This window comes from Microcebus murinus, chromosome 15 (genome assembly GCF_040939455.1).
Source record: "Microcebus murinus isolate Inina chromosome 15, M.murinus_Inina_mat1.0, whole genome shotgun sequence".
Taxonomy (NCBI): domain Eukaryota; kingdom Metazoa; phylum Chordata; class Mammalia; order Primates; family Cheirogaleidae; genus Microcebus; species Microcebus murinus.
Genome location: NC_134118.1, coordinates 11,389,737 through 11,404,981, shown reverse-complemented (window position 1 = coordinate 11,404,981; position 15,245 = coordinate 11,389,737). Strand labels below are relative to the sequence as shown.

Genomic DNA, 15,245 nt, shown 5'->3' with positions numbered 1-15,245 from the left:
TGACAGCAATTCTTCATGGCCGAGGTGGGAGTAGAGGCAGCTCTCATGGAGATGTTAAGGTTGCCAGGGGAATGTTTTCCCATACATATGCCTGGGCTCCACCTTGAACTACTAAACCCCAGTTTATTCTTAAAAAACCAGTGCCTTTCTCCTCAACAACCCCCCCATCATTAATGGTCCTTAAATGGTGTCTAAGTAGGTGGTTCATGATCCTTATTCAAAAGCTGGGTACATTGTTTTGGAGGGGGCATACTTTTTTGCAAATCTTCTTAGTACTGCAAATTAGAATTTCTCCTGATATTTCTAACATGTCAAGATAATAGCTATATGATGTTACCAAAAATGTCCTTTATGTGAAATGTCGATGTTTAATGCTTACCAGAAATAAAGATTGAACAACCATGAATAATGTAAAAGTTGCAAGCATTGCAAACAACAAAAATGTTTGATAGTTTCTTTTGAAATTAATTTTAATCTCTTTCTTTACTCTTGTGTATGTATGGGATAGGTTGGGGGGGATTGTCTCTATAACTCAATAGAAAGTTTGCAGTAACCAGCTAGGCTCAGTGACTTATGCCTGTAATCCTAGCACTTTGGGAGCAAGAGTGAGACCCCCCCTCTCTACAAAAACTAGAAAAATTAGCTAGGTGTGGTGGTGTGTGCGTGTAGTCCCAGCTACTTGGGAGGCTGAGGCGGGAGGATCCCTTGCACCCAGGAGTTTGAGGTTGCAGTGAGCTATGATGACGCTACTGCACTGGGGTGCAGTGGCAGCTGGGGTGACAGAAACAACAAAAAAAGAAGGTTGTAGTAACCCAAACATGTAAGGTTAAGATCTGAACCAGACCTCCTTTCTTCTTATTAAGGCATTATGTATTTAGATGGTATGATGTGTCTTAATATTTTTCCTAACTTTTTTGTTAGACAGAAACCCTATGCAATCTTTTGGTAATTATGAGCTAGCCTTAATCTCATTGATTTGTGGTAGTCAGTTTGTTGCCCTTAACTTAACACCTCACTCCCACAGGAGATGTGGCTGACTTGGGCCTTATCTCAGGGCTCTGTGCTCTGCCGATCAAGAATGAGCCGGACTTCTCTGCCCCCCAACACCCTCACCTCCCCAAATAACCGTAACAAATCAAGCCAGCATGAAGAAAATGACAGTACATTGGAATTCTAGACACTGCAGCCTTCTTGGAGTTCGGAGTGTTTAGTGTCAGGACATGTTAGTTATCTGTCGATGAATTTTTTGTTGTTGTTCTTATCACTAGTCCTTGTGGTACATCTGAGAGTTTGGCAGGAAATGGGCTCATCAGCCAGCAGTACTGCTATCCTAGCACAGCAGTGTAGACACAGTGAGATGCTGAAGCTTCTGTCCCTGGAGTGCTCCCCTGGGGTAGAACTTCAGTGTCATCATCTGCATCTCCAATCCTTCTCACTCAGAGCTCAGCAGGATGGGCACACCCTTAAGTGGGGCTCAGGGATGCGGGCAGCCTGACAGCCTTTTCCTCTTAGCAACCCCACTCACTGTGCAGCTGGGCTTTGGGACGTTCTCCCAGAGCCCCGGAGGCCCTGGAATAGAACTCATTCCCTTACAGAGATCGTCTTGTCCATCAGAAAACACAGACACCGACTGAATGAAAGACTCTCAGCAGCACCTATCTTTTTTTCTCCCAAATCCTAAATTCATCCAAGGCAGATCCTTAGCAAGAAACATACTTACATGACTATCCTTTGCTTTTGGTTGAAAATACATGTAATTTCTGCAGGTATGTCTCCATGTTTTGCAAACCAAAAATCGGGACATATGGCCTGACAATGGGAAGGATATTTGAAACTGGGGACTGTTTTGGAAAGTTCAGGAACACATGGCCACTCTATAGACGGTCGACAGGAGCTACTCCTGAGATCGATCAACTGCTAAAGACATTAGCCCACCACCCTTATGTCCGCCTTTTGCAGGAAACTAAGAGGTTGGGGTTTTTGTAAACATTTACTTGTAAATAATAAGGTGCTCCTTTTTCTTTTTCCTTGCAGAAATAGGCATCTCTAGAAATGAAGGCAAGCCCATTTTGATATATGGACTTGCTTGGAACACCTAAAAGCGTTAAGCAGCGAGGGGGATTGGATTTCGGTTGTTCTAGCTTGAGATCACGGTAGCTGCGTGCCTCCCAGCCCGCAGCATCTGATCAAGCCTCTGCCTCCCTTATTAAGATCTTAATTACAGACGCAGCTTAGTTCATCGCTGAAGGGAAAGAATTTCGTTTCTCTGAACTGTGTCTGTTTTTTTGGTGTGGCAGGTGTAATCATGATGAGATCATTTCTGGTTTGTTTTTTCATTCCCTGAGGAACTTTTTTCTTTCTTTCTTTTTTTTTTTTTGAGGGGGAGGCATACAGTTCTTAAGACATAATTTCATGAGCTCATCGTAGTGCAGTAATAACGACTGTGCTTTGATTTTATAGGGACCCTTCTGAAGAAAGCCTGAGTGCTTCACATGTACAATTTCATGAGTCCTCATAATATTTTTATAAAGAAGAACATGTTTATTATCCCCATTTTGCAGGTGGGGAAACAGAGGCACAAAAGGCAGGGATTTCATTGTCATTAGTCTTATGATATGAGGACTCAGGCTAGACTCTCCTAATTCAGTCCCTCCCTCTGTCCAGGCGTTGTCGACTCAGCACTATTGACATTTAGGGCCGGGTGATTCTTCAGTATAGGGGCTGCTGTGTGCATTGGAGGATGTTCAGCGGCAGCCCTGGCCTCTGCTCACACATTGTGACAACCAAAAAATGTCTCTAAACATAGCCAAATGTCTCCTGAAGGGACAAAAATCTCCCACGGGTCTAATTTCTTCTACTTTTTTCTGCTTGAAAATAATTGCTTTACTGGTTTTATGTGATAGAAGCACAAAAATACCCCCAGAGAACTGTTTGCCTTAATTTTGTCATGACTGATATTGAGCTTAAGGTAACAAGTCCTAACCAAAAAGTAACTTCCTCTCTATGCCTAGCACCAATTTGTTCAAGTGAATACCACAAAATACCAAGACTCGCCGGATTTCACTCCTGTCAAATATAAAACCATCGAACCATCCCTAAGGCAACTTTAGTTCTCCAAGGTCTTCCTCTGGCTTCTCTTTCTACATATATCCCTACTCACGTAAAGGAACACACACTTAGAACTGGGCCTTTAAGGAAGCCATTTTATTCTCATAAATTGGTGCATGAAACGTACATGTAAGAGCTTGTCTCTACATGTAGGCACTGAACGATTCCATTTTGAGGTTTTCTTCTGTTCCCTTTGCTCCTGCCATCTTTCCTCCGTCCCCTGGCTGAGAGCTGCAGCTTCTAAAGGTTTTCCTTGAGATGGATCAGCAGCTGCAATGCTGACAGCATAGGACTGTATACACCTCTCGGCCAAGTGTGTGGATCTATCTGCTTTTAAAAACTCTTTGAGGACCTCGCAGGTGAAGTAGATCATAGCCATCAGGTCAGATGACCCAGGTCAGTGACATCTAAAAGCGTTCCGGCGAAGTGGCATCCCCGTTCCATCAGCTGACTGGGAGAGTGACGAGGGCTGCCAGGGTGTGCGTGCATCTGTATTGGTGGGTTTAGATATTACCTTGGGCTGCACAGCTTGGTGCACGCAGATAAGATAGGCGGAAATGTAAAAATAGGAACGTCTTTTTCTTCTTTGAAATACTTTATTAGATGTTATAACTTGTGCGTTTTGACTTTTGAGAAATGATATCATTTTTGGAAATACACTGTAATGTAGTGTATTAGCGTCTTCTCCTCCATTATAACTTAATTCTCATTTCTCTTCCCCGAGCACCTGGATGTTAGAGGATTTGTCTAGACAGGCAGATAGATATGATCCGGTGCCAACACTGTAATGCTGGCCGAGGTCCAGATGGTTGTTTTATTGTTAATAAAACCTATCTTTTGGGTGAGTGGGTGTCAGGCCTTCATCATTATATGGCGCCTGCCAGATTTATCCAGGGACAGAACCCCGAAAAGACTCTGTGCCTGCCCTATGATTTTGATCCTTTGCCAGCATACTGTACTGAAATCTATCAAAACCAGGCAACCCAGGACAAATGCTTATAAATTCCAAGGCTTACTAGCAACAGTGATAAATTCTAACGTGGGGAAGATTCTCAGGAAGGGCATCCTGGGCTAGTAGGAAAAAATTCTAGATTAAGAGGGGAACCAGATGCTATCTCTGGCTCTGCTGCTAATTTAATACAAGACCCTCTGGGCTGTAAAATAAGGAGATTGGGTTAGAATGGTTCCTTCGTACTCTAAAACCCTACTGTAGTTAATTCTGGTCAAGCCATGGGTGACTTCTGGTTCTAATACCCATAGAAACCTAGGTGTTTTCCACCTTCTTTAAGACCCTCAGGGATTGCTTCGGTAAATCTCCAAAACCACAGACGAGTGGAAAATTGAACTCTTAAAAACATGTATATTATTTATTATCATCAGATGTATGAGAAGAACCTAATTTATTTTTTCTGAATACCGTAAGCAAATCCATCTTCTACCACAGGCCAAGAAATAAAAGGCATTGACTGTGAGTTGTACACACACATACATATACGCATGCCCACCTACCAACCCATTTGTAATTTTTCTTACACACAAAAAAAGGATTTCCTCTAGGCTTTTGTTGTTTTCATGGTAAACAAACCCCAGCATATGAATGTTTCTGTCCCGCATGAACCTTAAATCAAGGGAGAATAGATGGCATTCATTCAAGTGCAGGGGAGCAGAAGAGCCCAGCATTTGAGGAAACACTGTTTAATTTCACAGCTATGCTGTCCATATCCTGTTACCAAATCTGGTCACATAGAAATTTCTCTCTGAGGTCCAAATATCCAAATTTGCAATGAGTAGCAGATCTTCTCAAAAGCTCTCAAGCAGTAATGACACTTTGGTATATGAACAACCAAAGAAATGGGGAGCTGCAAATAACCCCTCGACAAATAGAAATAGGCCAGTGTGGAAGAGATGTTAAGATTCCCAAACCCAGAATGGGCAGCTGCACACAGCGAATCTTAACGATATCTCATGCCACGCCAAAGAGTACCCTTGGGAGGCAAGTATCTAATGGCACGTTTCTTAACCCTTCTCCCACTCAGAAATGCTCAGAAGAGAATGCTACAAAGCTGGGAAAACTTGAGGACTTGGAGCAAAGTGATTGACGTAAGATTCAGAGTGGGTCCAAGTTCCTCATGTAGGCTTTGTGACCACCATAGGGGTTCAGAAAAAGCACTTTCCAGAAAATAAAAATCTTTGGCTGAAATGCAGTCTCGGTGCCAGAGGTGGGAAATGTTGAACACCCCTCACCAGTGTTTAAAAGTGTAACTGGAATTAGTGGGACCTCCGGGAACCCCACTGTTGCCTTTCTGAGGGCTTGTTCAGATCAGCCAATGAAAAGTGTGTCAGAACGCAATTGACAAAAACCACTGGGAAAAAACTGGGGTCATATCATATCATATCATATCATATCATATCATGTCTTCTGTACTTGAAAGCTTCATGTCTGCTACTTAACAATCTCCAGAGGATCCAACTCAAAAAATTCAACATTCCCAATCTTCAGATGCAAGAACCTAGGTGTAAACCAAGTTTTCCAAGAATTGAAATCCGGACACTTGTAGATATCCATGTTTTCTGACTTCGGCTGTTTGATTCTTTGGAGAGAGCCCATGTCCTCTCTGTCCCAGAGGTGATGGTGAGAGGGGGAGGAGAAACATAACCGAAATGGCTTGCAGTCCTCAGGCAGAAGCCGACGTTTGTCAGTGTGCACCAAAGCACACGAGCCTTTCTCTCTTCCCCAGTGTGCCCCGAGACTGACCTTGATGCTGTTCATCCCTCGGCCACTTCCTTTAGGACTGATTTCCTTGACAATGGCCATTTCCTCTGGCGTGTCTGTTTCTCAGGGTGTGTCTGTGTGTGTGTGCACGGGCGGACACACAAGTCCACCGGAGTCCAGGGCTGAAGTTTGGAGAGGGGGGTCAGGTACAGGGAAGTCATGCCATTGAGAATGTGGCAGCCCTGAGGCGTTGGCAGGATCTCCTGCATGATAAATATAGAATGAAGTAAAAATACTAGGAGGAAGCCGGGCCACTGACGATGCTGTCAGTGGGGTGACACACCAGCCATTGTGTTTCATTTCTCTCCAAAAAACAGCATGGATGGTCATGGAAATTACAAGTCACACCTCTCCATATTTGGAAAAGCAGATAGTTTCCCTGACGGTAGGAGGAATAAGCTTTCTTGATATTTTGATACCAGCGAGGGAAAAAAGGCAGGGAGGAGTTGGGGGGTAGAGGGGTGGAAGTTGCCATGTCACCTTGAGCGCTCCGTACCTGCAGTCCTAGCCAGTGGTACAGTACTTTCTTCCCGCCCCTCAGACACTGCAGGGGAACCAGGAACAGCAGAACCCAAACATTCTGGCAAAGTATTTCAATGGCGCTCCGTCACTTACCACCAGAAGCAGATTGCTACGCTGAGGGAGAAAGGCTCTTAAAAGAGACCATTGTGTTTAATCCCACGGGGATGGTCAGTTCCTCTTGGCCTTCCTGTTTGCTCAGTAGTTGTGAACACAGTTTCAGGGGGGTCAGGCTCCCCATCTGCGTCATCATCCTGTTTTAATTGGGAGGGCAGGCACTTCCCTGCTTACTGTCTCTCTTATTCTCTGGCTGTGAGGCTTGAATGACTTGGACAGGCCATTTATCTGTCTGGTTAGTTCATCTTCCCCACTTCCACCTGAAAATTTTAACCAAATGTCTTGCTGAATCCTCTGCAGAGAACCAGGAAATCAGAGTCCAGTACCCATTTCAATTTAGCAAACATTTAATGAATATGTATTTTTTTTTTTCAGACAGTGAGCTAAAGTTCTGGAAATACAAAAGGAATTAGACAGCATCCCTGAACTTAAGGAGTTTACAGTCTTAAATGGAGCAGTCCAAGCACTACTGTAAAGAAATAGAACTAGAAAGAAAAGAAATAGAAATAGGAAGAATAGAACTGGGAAGGGAAACACGCTCACAAGCTCAGGGAAGATAACCAATCTGGTTATGCGGAAGACAGGTTTTGAGGCAGGAAGAGGTTGAATGCAGGAAATCCAGTTGCAAAGCAATTGCTGTGCTCCAGAAAAAAAAAAAAAATGCTGAGGACCTGAATTAGGGGTAGCAGTGAGGTTCCAGCTGATTGGGTTTCTGGTTATGAAAAGACTCAGCAAAACTCAGAGGCTGCCAGGTGTTCACCAAGCAAGGCAAAGCAGGATAAAGAGGTGTGTGACTTGCTGAGTTAGAGGTGAAGATGCCCGTTAGACCTGTGCTGTGGTCCCCAACTCCGGGGCTGAGGGCTGGTACCCCCTCTCCCCCCATCTGTGGAAAAATTGTTATCCATGAAACCAGTCCCTGGTGCCCAAAAGGTTGGGAACCGCTGCGTTAGACAGTTGGAAATAAGAGACTGCAGTGCAGAGGAAAGATGTAGGCCTGAGCTACGGATTTAGGCATTATCTGTGTGTTCAGATGCCATGGCATAGACTAGGTTTCCTGGAGAAGGCAGGCATATAAAGGAAAAGAGAAACGTGCAAAGAAAAGATCCCTTTGGACTATGATCACTTAAGGGATGGGGAAAAAAATTGGTCCATGGCAGAAAAGGAGGGTGAGTGCTCAAGAGAAGGAAAACTAGGAAGTGGTATCGTGGAAGCCAAAGCAGAGAGTTTCAGGAAAGCTTGGGGTAGAGCTCCATGTGAGACCCTGCTATGGTTAGGGGCCCCTCAGACCGGTTTATGATCCTCAATGCCGACTTCTAATCCTGATTAGAGCCACAGCTTTTGTAACATATGTATGTGACTTCGATAAATTCTCTCCTAATTCTGGACCTGGTGACAGGAGGCCTGAATTCTTGTCCCAGCTCCTGAGACTTTCTTGCCAGGTGACCTGGCAAATCATTAACTTCTTGGGCCTCATTTTTTGTCGTTTGTAAAGTGGAAGGGTTGGACTCTAATTGCTTAAAGTTCCTTCTGGCTTTCAAGTGCCGTGCCCCAACTGTTTTGGTGCTCTGCCAAGCTCTAGCTGCACTGCTGGCTGCCAGTCTCTGGAGGCCAGCCGCCCAGCCGGGTATAGAATTACATGCTCTCTTATCTCCCCTTGGTTTGTTTCTGTGTTGACCTTCCCTACCCTGGAGATAAATATCCAAGGCCAGTGGAAGAAAGAGATCTTAAATAGACAAACTGCTTCTCTGGAGTTTTCTAAGATACTCGAATACTCAGCTTCTGACTTTGTGGCCTCGAGGAATCACACCTTTGCATGAAGGAGAGGATCCCTCTGCCTCTTTGCCAGAAGAATTAACTCTTGATTTGCCTACTTACCTGCATTTCTGAATGAGATGGTTTGTGGTCCAGCCGAAGGGAATTTGGCTCTCTTCATACTGAACTCTTGCCCCAACAACCTATTTTCAATAGCCAAGCTCCCTACCCCAGGTCTGTCCCTACTTTCTGGTGTTAGAATCTGTTGGGATTTATCCATAATTTATCCAGTAACATCATTATTTTATTTATCATTTTATTTTATTTATCATAAATAATGACATTATCTATCATTATTTATTAGAAGGTCTCTTGAGTGCAACCAGTAGTTTTATCCTTGCTGTTTGTAGGCAAATACTCAACAAGAGTTTGTGGTAACCAGAACTCATTCCTAATTCAGAAAAATATTATTGCTTTGAAAATACAGTTCTTTTGAAATGTTATTGTGAGTGAGAGAAATATCAGATATGTGTAAAAATATGTATACTGTCATTGGTAGAATAGAACCAACCTGTGCTGAGGACTGAGAGGACACAGTGTGCAGGGAGCCTGGAGCTGAGGGACCACCAGTGACACTGGCTCGCTAAGTCTCAGGCGATGGTAAAGTACTTGCCTTGAATGAACGCATTTAATCCTGACAGCAAACCCATGAGCTGGGTGCTGTTACTCTCATGCTCGTTGTGTGGGTGAGAAAACTAAGGCACAAAGGAGAGAGGTCATCTGCCCAGGTAACACAGGTCTTGGGGGGACCCAAGACCCCAAGAATCCATTTATTCCACAGATATGAAAAGAAGAATTGATCATCTTTAGAACTTTATTATATAATGGAATGGAGCCCAGTTAGAAGGACACTGTGTAGAGGAGCTAAGGCAGCTTAGAGTTCTGGAGAGGGAATTGAACCAAAAAACCACAAATCTATTTTCATCTCTCGCTAGCCTTGGGCAAACGATAAACTGGCCTCCCCAGAACTGTTTCCTCATCTGTAAAACAGGGACCTTGTGTCCAGGTGATCTCTCAATGTCTCTGGAGCTGAAAGCTTCTGTTTGGGAGAGTGGCTGCATATATACGGTGGCTCTCTGTAGTTTACACAGATGTGAAAGAACTCAAACTCCTGTTCAGCTGCAGCTGAGAATATCTATTAGAGTGTGACTAGGTGTCAGGCTGGGACTGGGGGCCGGGCCCCTAACAGCCGTGCCAGGCTTTCTGAGTCCTGATCTCTGTGGGCAGGGCGTAGGACTGCGGGAAGTCTGGACAACCCATGAGGAGAACTCCCCTGCGGTGCCCGCGCTAGCATGGGCTGTGGGGCTCGGAAAGCTCCCGAGAGAAGCAGCTCTTGAGGCTGGGCTAGAAACATTAGCATGCTGCTCACCAGGTGGCGGGAGGTCACTGGGGCAGGAGACAAAGAGCGACTCTCACATGGGGGTTTCTATCTGCCTTGAATCAAGCACGCCCCTGCTCTATTTCAGGGCCTCATGGTGTCCCCGGAGTTGGAAGTGACCCAGCTCCACATGCCATCAGCTGGTTGCTGCCAGTTAGGTCTGCAGTCCTTGGCCTTTCTACTGTTTTCTGTTTCTCTTCTTTCCCTTCTTTGTAGCCAGTGTAATTGCACAGCTATCAACCCTCCGCTCTGTGGAACTGGCGCTGACTCTGTTACTGCTGATTTCATCTCGGGCCTCCCTTCCCAGCCAGTCCCAGTTGCTGAATGGGCCCAGGAGAAAGGGACAGAGACCAGAGTGGTCAGCTCTCTCCCCCGCTCCATAATCTCGATACGACTCTGCCGGAGTTATTTCCTGGAGATCATTTTGGTACAAAGGACCAGACTCTTGTCCTCTGTAACTCTATGACTTTTCTTTTAAATTACAGAGCATCCAAAAGATGGAAGAAGGGAAGCAGAGGAGATTTTAGGATTATGGCACCATCCTTAAAGGGTTCCACAAACCGGGTAGAATGCTACCTGATTTTATCTCTGCATGAAAACTTTTAATGATGAAAAGAAACCCAAAGCTTCCTGCTAAGTAAAGCCTTCACCTGAAACACACACTCCTCAGTTTCCCTTTAGCTTCCCTGATGCTCACCTGTCTGTGTCCATACTCCCTGGATCTCATAACTGCCAAGGAAAAGGACTTCAACCAAAGCTTCCCCCTTTCCTTAAGTAGTTGACCAAGAGGAGCCGGGCTCACACTAGTGGACTTGGACCCTTCCCAGCTACTGACCGGAGGGCAGAGCCCTCACATGGCTCAGCAACTTCAGGGTGGAGAGTGACACAGAGTGCAGGACCTGTGGCCACGGGGCTGGGACGGGGGCCACGATTAACGTATGCCGGTTATAAAGAAATGAAAAGGCATGAGGCTGAAAAGATCAAGTCCACATTTCTAGAGAAGAAAACAGGGGTCAAAAGGCCAAACAACAAGAGCCCCCAAATTCCACAAATATATTGTGGTGTGAAATAAGGTCACAAACCTGCTCCATCCAATGGGCACTCCTTTCTCCCATAAGTGAGCCCCACATCAATGACACGAAGGGCATCCAAACATTTTAATACAGCACTAGGGAGAGCACTTTGAGTTTTCCAAGTGCTTGCAATGAATTTACCACGTTCCCCGACTCCTCTGTGCTCTGGGAAGGGGACAGGCATGCGGGAAAGGCTGCCCGCGTGCTGGGAAATATTACTAACGCCAAGAAATGGAATCTTCTGAGCCTTTGAAAGGGTTCCAAGAATGTCAGCACATACTGCCTGCCCACTCTCCGCTGAATGCCTGCTTTGGCTGTCTGCTTAGTACTGAATGTGCCAGACGGGCCTTCGTACAAAGACAGAGAATGTTTTGGGCCCATGAAAGGAGGGGAAGGCACAGCCTTTCGGATGTGAATGGTGAGATTCAAGAAGTAGGCGATAAAGACGGGTGAAGGGAAGCCTTCAGGAAAGGTATGAGTGAAAAGACCAAAAGTGAAAGAGCTGGCATCTGCCTGTGTGCTAATAAATTCCTGGTAGCTCCTGCCATCGAATCTGGAGATGTAGACCATTGTCACACTGTCACTCTGTGCTCCATGGTGACTATTATGGCATGTCCATGGCTTGTAGATGCTCCTCATATCCAGGGACCTCTTGATCATCTGAGAATAAGATTTTTCAAGCCCTGCCAAGGCACACATAAGTGTACTTTTGTTTGCATGTCAACACCGAATATAAATGCCATTTGTACTGGGTGTCCTTTGAGATTTTCTTTCACTCTTTTTTACTTCCAGTATATGAAAAAAATTGAGACATGTCCCTTATATTCCAACATCTGACCATCTTGGAATATTTTCCCCCCTTAAGCTCACTTTTAAAAAAGGAAGAAAAATGTTTGGTGTAGTGAGCTGTTCTCTAACTCTTACGCTGCTCATAATTCCTTGGCACAGCATCCACTGCTGGAGGGAAGAACTCTTCTGGTGTTTTGAGCTTTTCCAAGGAGGCAGTCTGATGTCATTGGTGGCAGACACAGTATGTATGTATCTGTCTTTTGTCTGCACCATCTGTTTTTCTCCTTACAGGCCATTGTTCAGATTTATTCTTCTCTTTTTCCAGGAAGTGTTCCTGTCCATAAGAGGATGGGCCTTAGGTGCTAAAGGGGCTGAGCTAATATTCTGACATGATTTTCCTCTGTTCCTTCCTTCCTAGAATCTTATGGCAAGGGCCTTATATGACAATGTCCCAGAGTGTGCTGAGGAACTGGCCTTTCGCAAGGGAGACATCCTGACCGTCATAGAGCAGAACACAGGAGGGCTGGAAGGCTGGTGGCTGTGCTCCTTACATGGTCGGCAGGGCATCGTCCCAGGCAACCGGGTGAAGCTTCTGATTGGTCCCGTGCAGGAGACCTCCTCCGGTCACGACCAGCCTGCTTCCGGACTGACGCACCAGGCTGTTGGCCAACAGAAGCTCTATCAAGTGCCAAACTCACAGGCTGTTCCTCGAGACACCATCTACCAAGTGCCACCCTCCTACCAAAATCAGGGAATTTACCAAGTACCCACTGGCCATGGCACCCAAGAACAAGATGTATACCAAGTGCCACCCTCGGTACAGAGAAGCATTGGGGGACCCAGTGGGCCCCACTTGAGTAAAAAGGTAAGTAAGTGACTGACTGAATTTTTGTTCCTATTTTATGTTCCCAAAATAATAACTTAAAACTGCAAGAAGTAAATATAACGAGTACCCTAGCTCAGACATCATTTTTGCACGATTTTGCCATTCATCAGTTAGCAAAACTTTCTTGAACCACAACATGCCAAATACTGTTGATCCACAGCCATTATAAGTTCTGGTGTCATTCTGGGTCAGATGGATCATCACATTGTTTCTCCATCCTTCTGAGAGATATGCTTCTAGACCTAGATTTTGTGCTCAAATAGTTTCCCATCTTTTCTATTTCTTCATTGAGTGATACAGGCACCAAATCTTGTACAAGCACAGTGATGCTTGTACTTTTGGCTCCTTTGGCCAAAAGTTGGCTCATGCCCCCATGCCCCCAGTGATGCTTGTACTTTTGGCTCCTTTGGCCAAAAGTTGGGGTGGCTGGACAAAGGGCCAAAAGGAATAGAGACAGCAAGAAAGCTGGGAGTAGGTCATGCTTGCCAACTTGTTCTTACTGTGGAGTTGTCAGCTTAAAGTTTGACTCATTTAAAACACATAGATACCAGTGAATTTGGAAAGAAGTCATCGTCCTGTCCTTAAGTAATTCCTATAATAATGCCTGAGGCAGTGGGTGAAAATAGTGATGCTTAGAGATTTAGGAAGGCATCAAATTGAAAAGAAAAAAAAAAAGTGTGGGGAGCTCTTCAACACCCTAATCCCAAAACCATAGCAATTTGGGGTGAATAGAAATGTATTAATTGAATAATGCATGTTGAGCATCCTAATATATTTTTGATGGTTGTGATACAGTGAGGAATTAAAGAGCAAACAAAGCCCTAGCGATGATTACGTTGCAGTGGGGGAGACATACGCCACCATGGTAATGCCAGGGGGGTTCATGCTGTGAAGAAAGTAATGTCAGTGGACTCACGGGGAGTAACAGCCAAAACCAAGATGATGCTCCAGTGAGTGCATCAAGGGAGGGATTTTCTCTTTCATTTGCTGCCAAATTCCAATGGGTTCTACAAGGGTTAGTGTTAAGAATGACCCAGTTTAACAGCGTAAGAAAATATCCCTGAATTACAAGAGGAAACATGCAGTTAGATACCAGAAAGAGCATGTTGACTCCTAGAAGACTAACTAACCATGGATTTGCCCTGCTTCAGGTTAAATCTGTAATAATACAAAGTCTGAATTTATAAACCCATGCAAATTAGGGAATATCTATTTGCATGATATTAGAATCCACTGTTGAAAAAACAAAAAAGAAAAAGAAAAGATTTATTGTTGGATTCCTTTAAATAAAACCACGAATGCATTTTCAAGTCACCTTTTATGTAAAAAGAAGGTTTTACAGACACTGCTCAAGAGCACATGTGCTGCACAAGCCAACGTGCTCAAGGAGTGGGGAAGAGCTTTCTGGCCCGGGTTGCCCAGGACAACGGTCCATGCCAGGCTCGAGGCGACAGATGGAGTCATGACCTTTCAAAGTCCTTCTTACCCCCAGAGATTCTAGATTCAAAGGGAAAACCAAACCTGGCCTCTATCTCCAGAGGGGAGAAGAACAGTTGAAAGGCATAACTATAAATAAGAAACGTCTCTCATTCTTAGTCCTGGTTGTTTGCACCTTAAAAATAGCTCTCCCTCATCCCAGCCAGCGCGAGGCAGACGGGGAGGCCAGAACAGGAAATGCTTGGCTGAGAGTGGTGGGCTCTAAACTTTCATCATAGTTGATTTTGGCAGCAAGGTGACATGTTTTCCTTTTTAGACTGAACCTTTTCAGTTCCAAGTCTGAGACGTGTAAAACCTCAGACTCCTTCCCATGGCGTCCGCCGCCACAGTTGCCCTGCGGACTTGCTCCTGGGCCCGTCAGCGGGCGGAGAGCTGGCCTCGCCTTCCTTCACGTGGAAGTCCAGGAGCTAGGGTGACCCTCAGGCACTCAAGCTTCACGTTTTGTTTTGGTGTTTTAATTCTACGCCCAGTAGGACAGTTTATGTTTAGCAAAAGGCAGGTGAATCCTGCTTCTGAAAAGGACCTCTGCCAGCCCTTCCAGGGGCTGCGGGCGGCTGGGCGGAGGGCATGCCTGACGCGCACGCAGTCAGGGCTGAGCCGGTGACCTGGCCAGGATGGGGGCGGGGGCAGTCCTGGCTCCCTCCCTGCCAAATGCCAAGCGTCCCCATGCTCCTGACCCCTTGAAAGCATCTTGGTGCCTCCGGGTCTCTGGGCTGTGTGCCCCCTGCACTGTCCCCAGGGCCACTGGCTCACACCCCCACGGGACAGGAACCGAGCTTGCCTCTCCTTCCTTTCCCTCCCTCCCTTCCCCACTCTTCTCTCTCTCTCTTCCTCTCCTCCCCCTCCCTCTCTCTCTTCCTTCTTCCCTTTCTTTCATAGTAGAGCTGGCTTAGCTGCTAAGAGGTGATTTTAACCTTTTAGACAACTGTTTTAAAAACCTCTGTCAACATCTCCCCGGGGCATGGGATCTTCTCAGTGGGTGGGAATCATACCAGTGACTTAAACCAAGGCCCCAGGAGATAATCCCAGTGCAGTGGGGATATGGCCTGGCTTTATCTTTTTTTTTTTTTTTTAGTTCTCATTTTGGCAGTTTTACTGACTTGCTAAATAAAGCAATTTGCTCATTTTCTCTTTTAATTTCCCATCTGTAAAATGGTGGTGAGCCCAGAACTAGCTATTCCTGGTAGTTTACGCTATGGTGCTTAAAGGCTATTAAACAAGAAAATGAGGAGGCAGCAGGCTTTTGTTCTGAACCACCAAAGTGTAGTTTTAAAATTTTCATGAACGTAGAAC

The 15,245-nt window shown here is 45.4% G+C and overlaps 1 protein-coding gene across 2 annotated transcripts in view; it reads left to right on the top strand.

Moving 5' to 3' along the window:
- Positions 1-15,245, top strand: part of NEDD9 (neural precursor cell expressed, developmentally down-regulated 9) — a 174,615-nt gene that overhangs the window by 135,654 nt on the left and 23,716 nt on the right. For both annotated transcript variants that reach the window (XM_012753563.3, XM_012753562.3), the window contains one exon: positions 11,988-12,434. In XM_012753563.3, the coding sequence (XP_012609017.2) occupies positions 11,988-12,434 (447 nt within the window). The remainder of the gene's footprint in view (positions 1-11,987; positions 12,435-15,245) is intronic.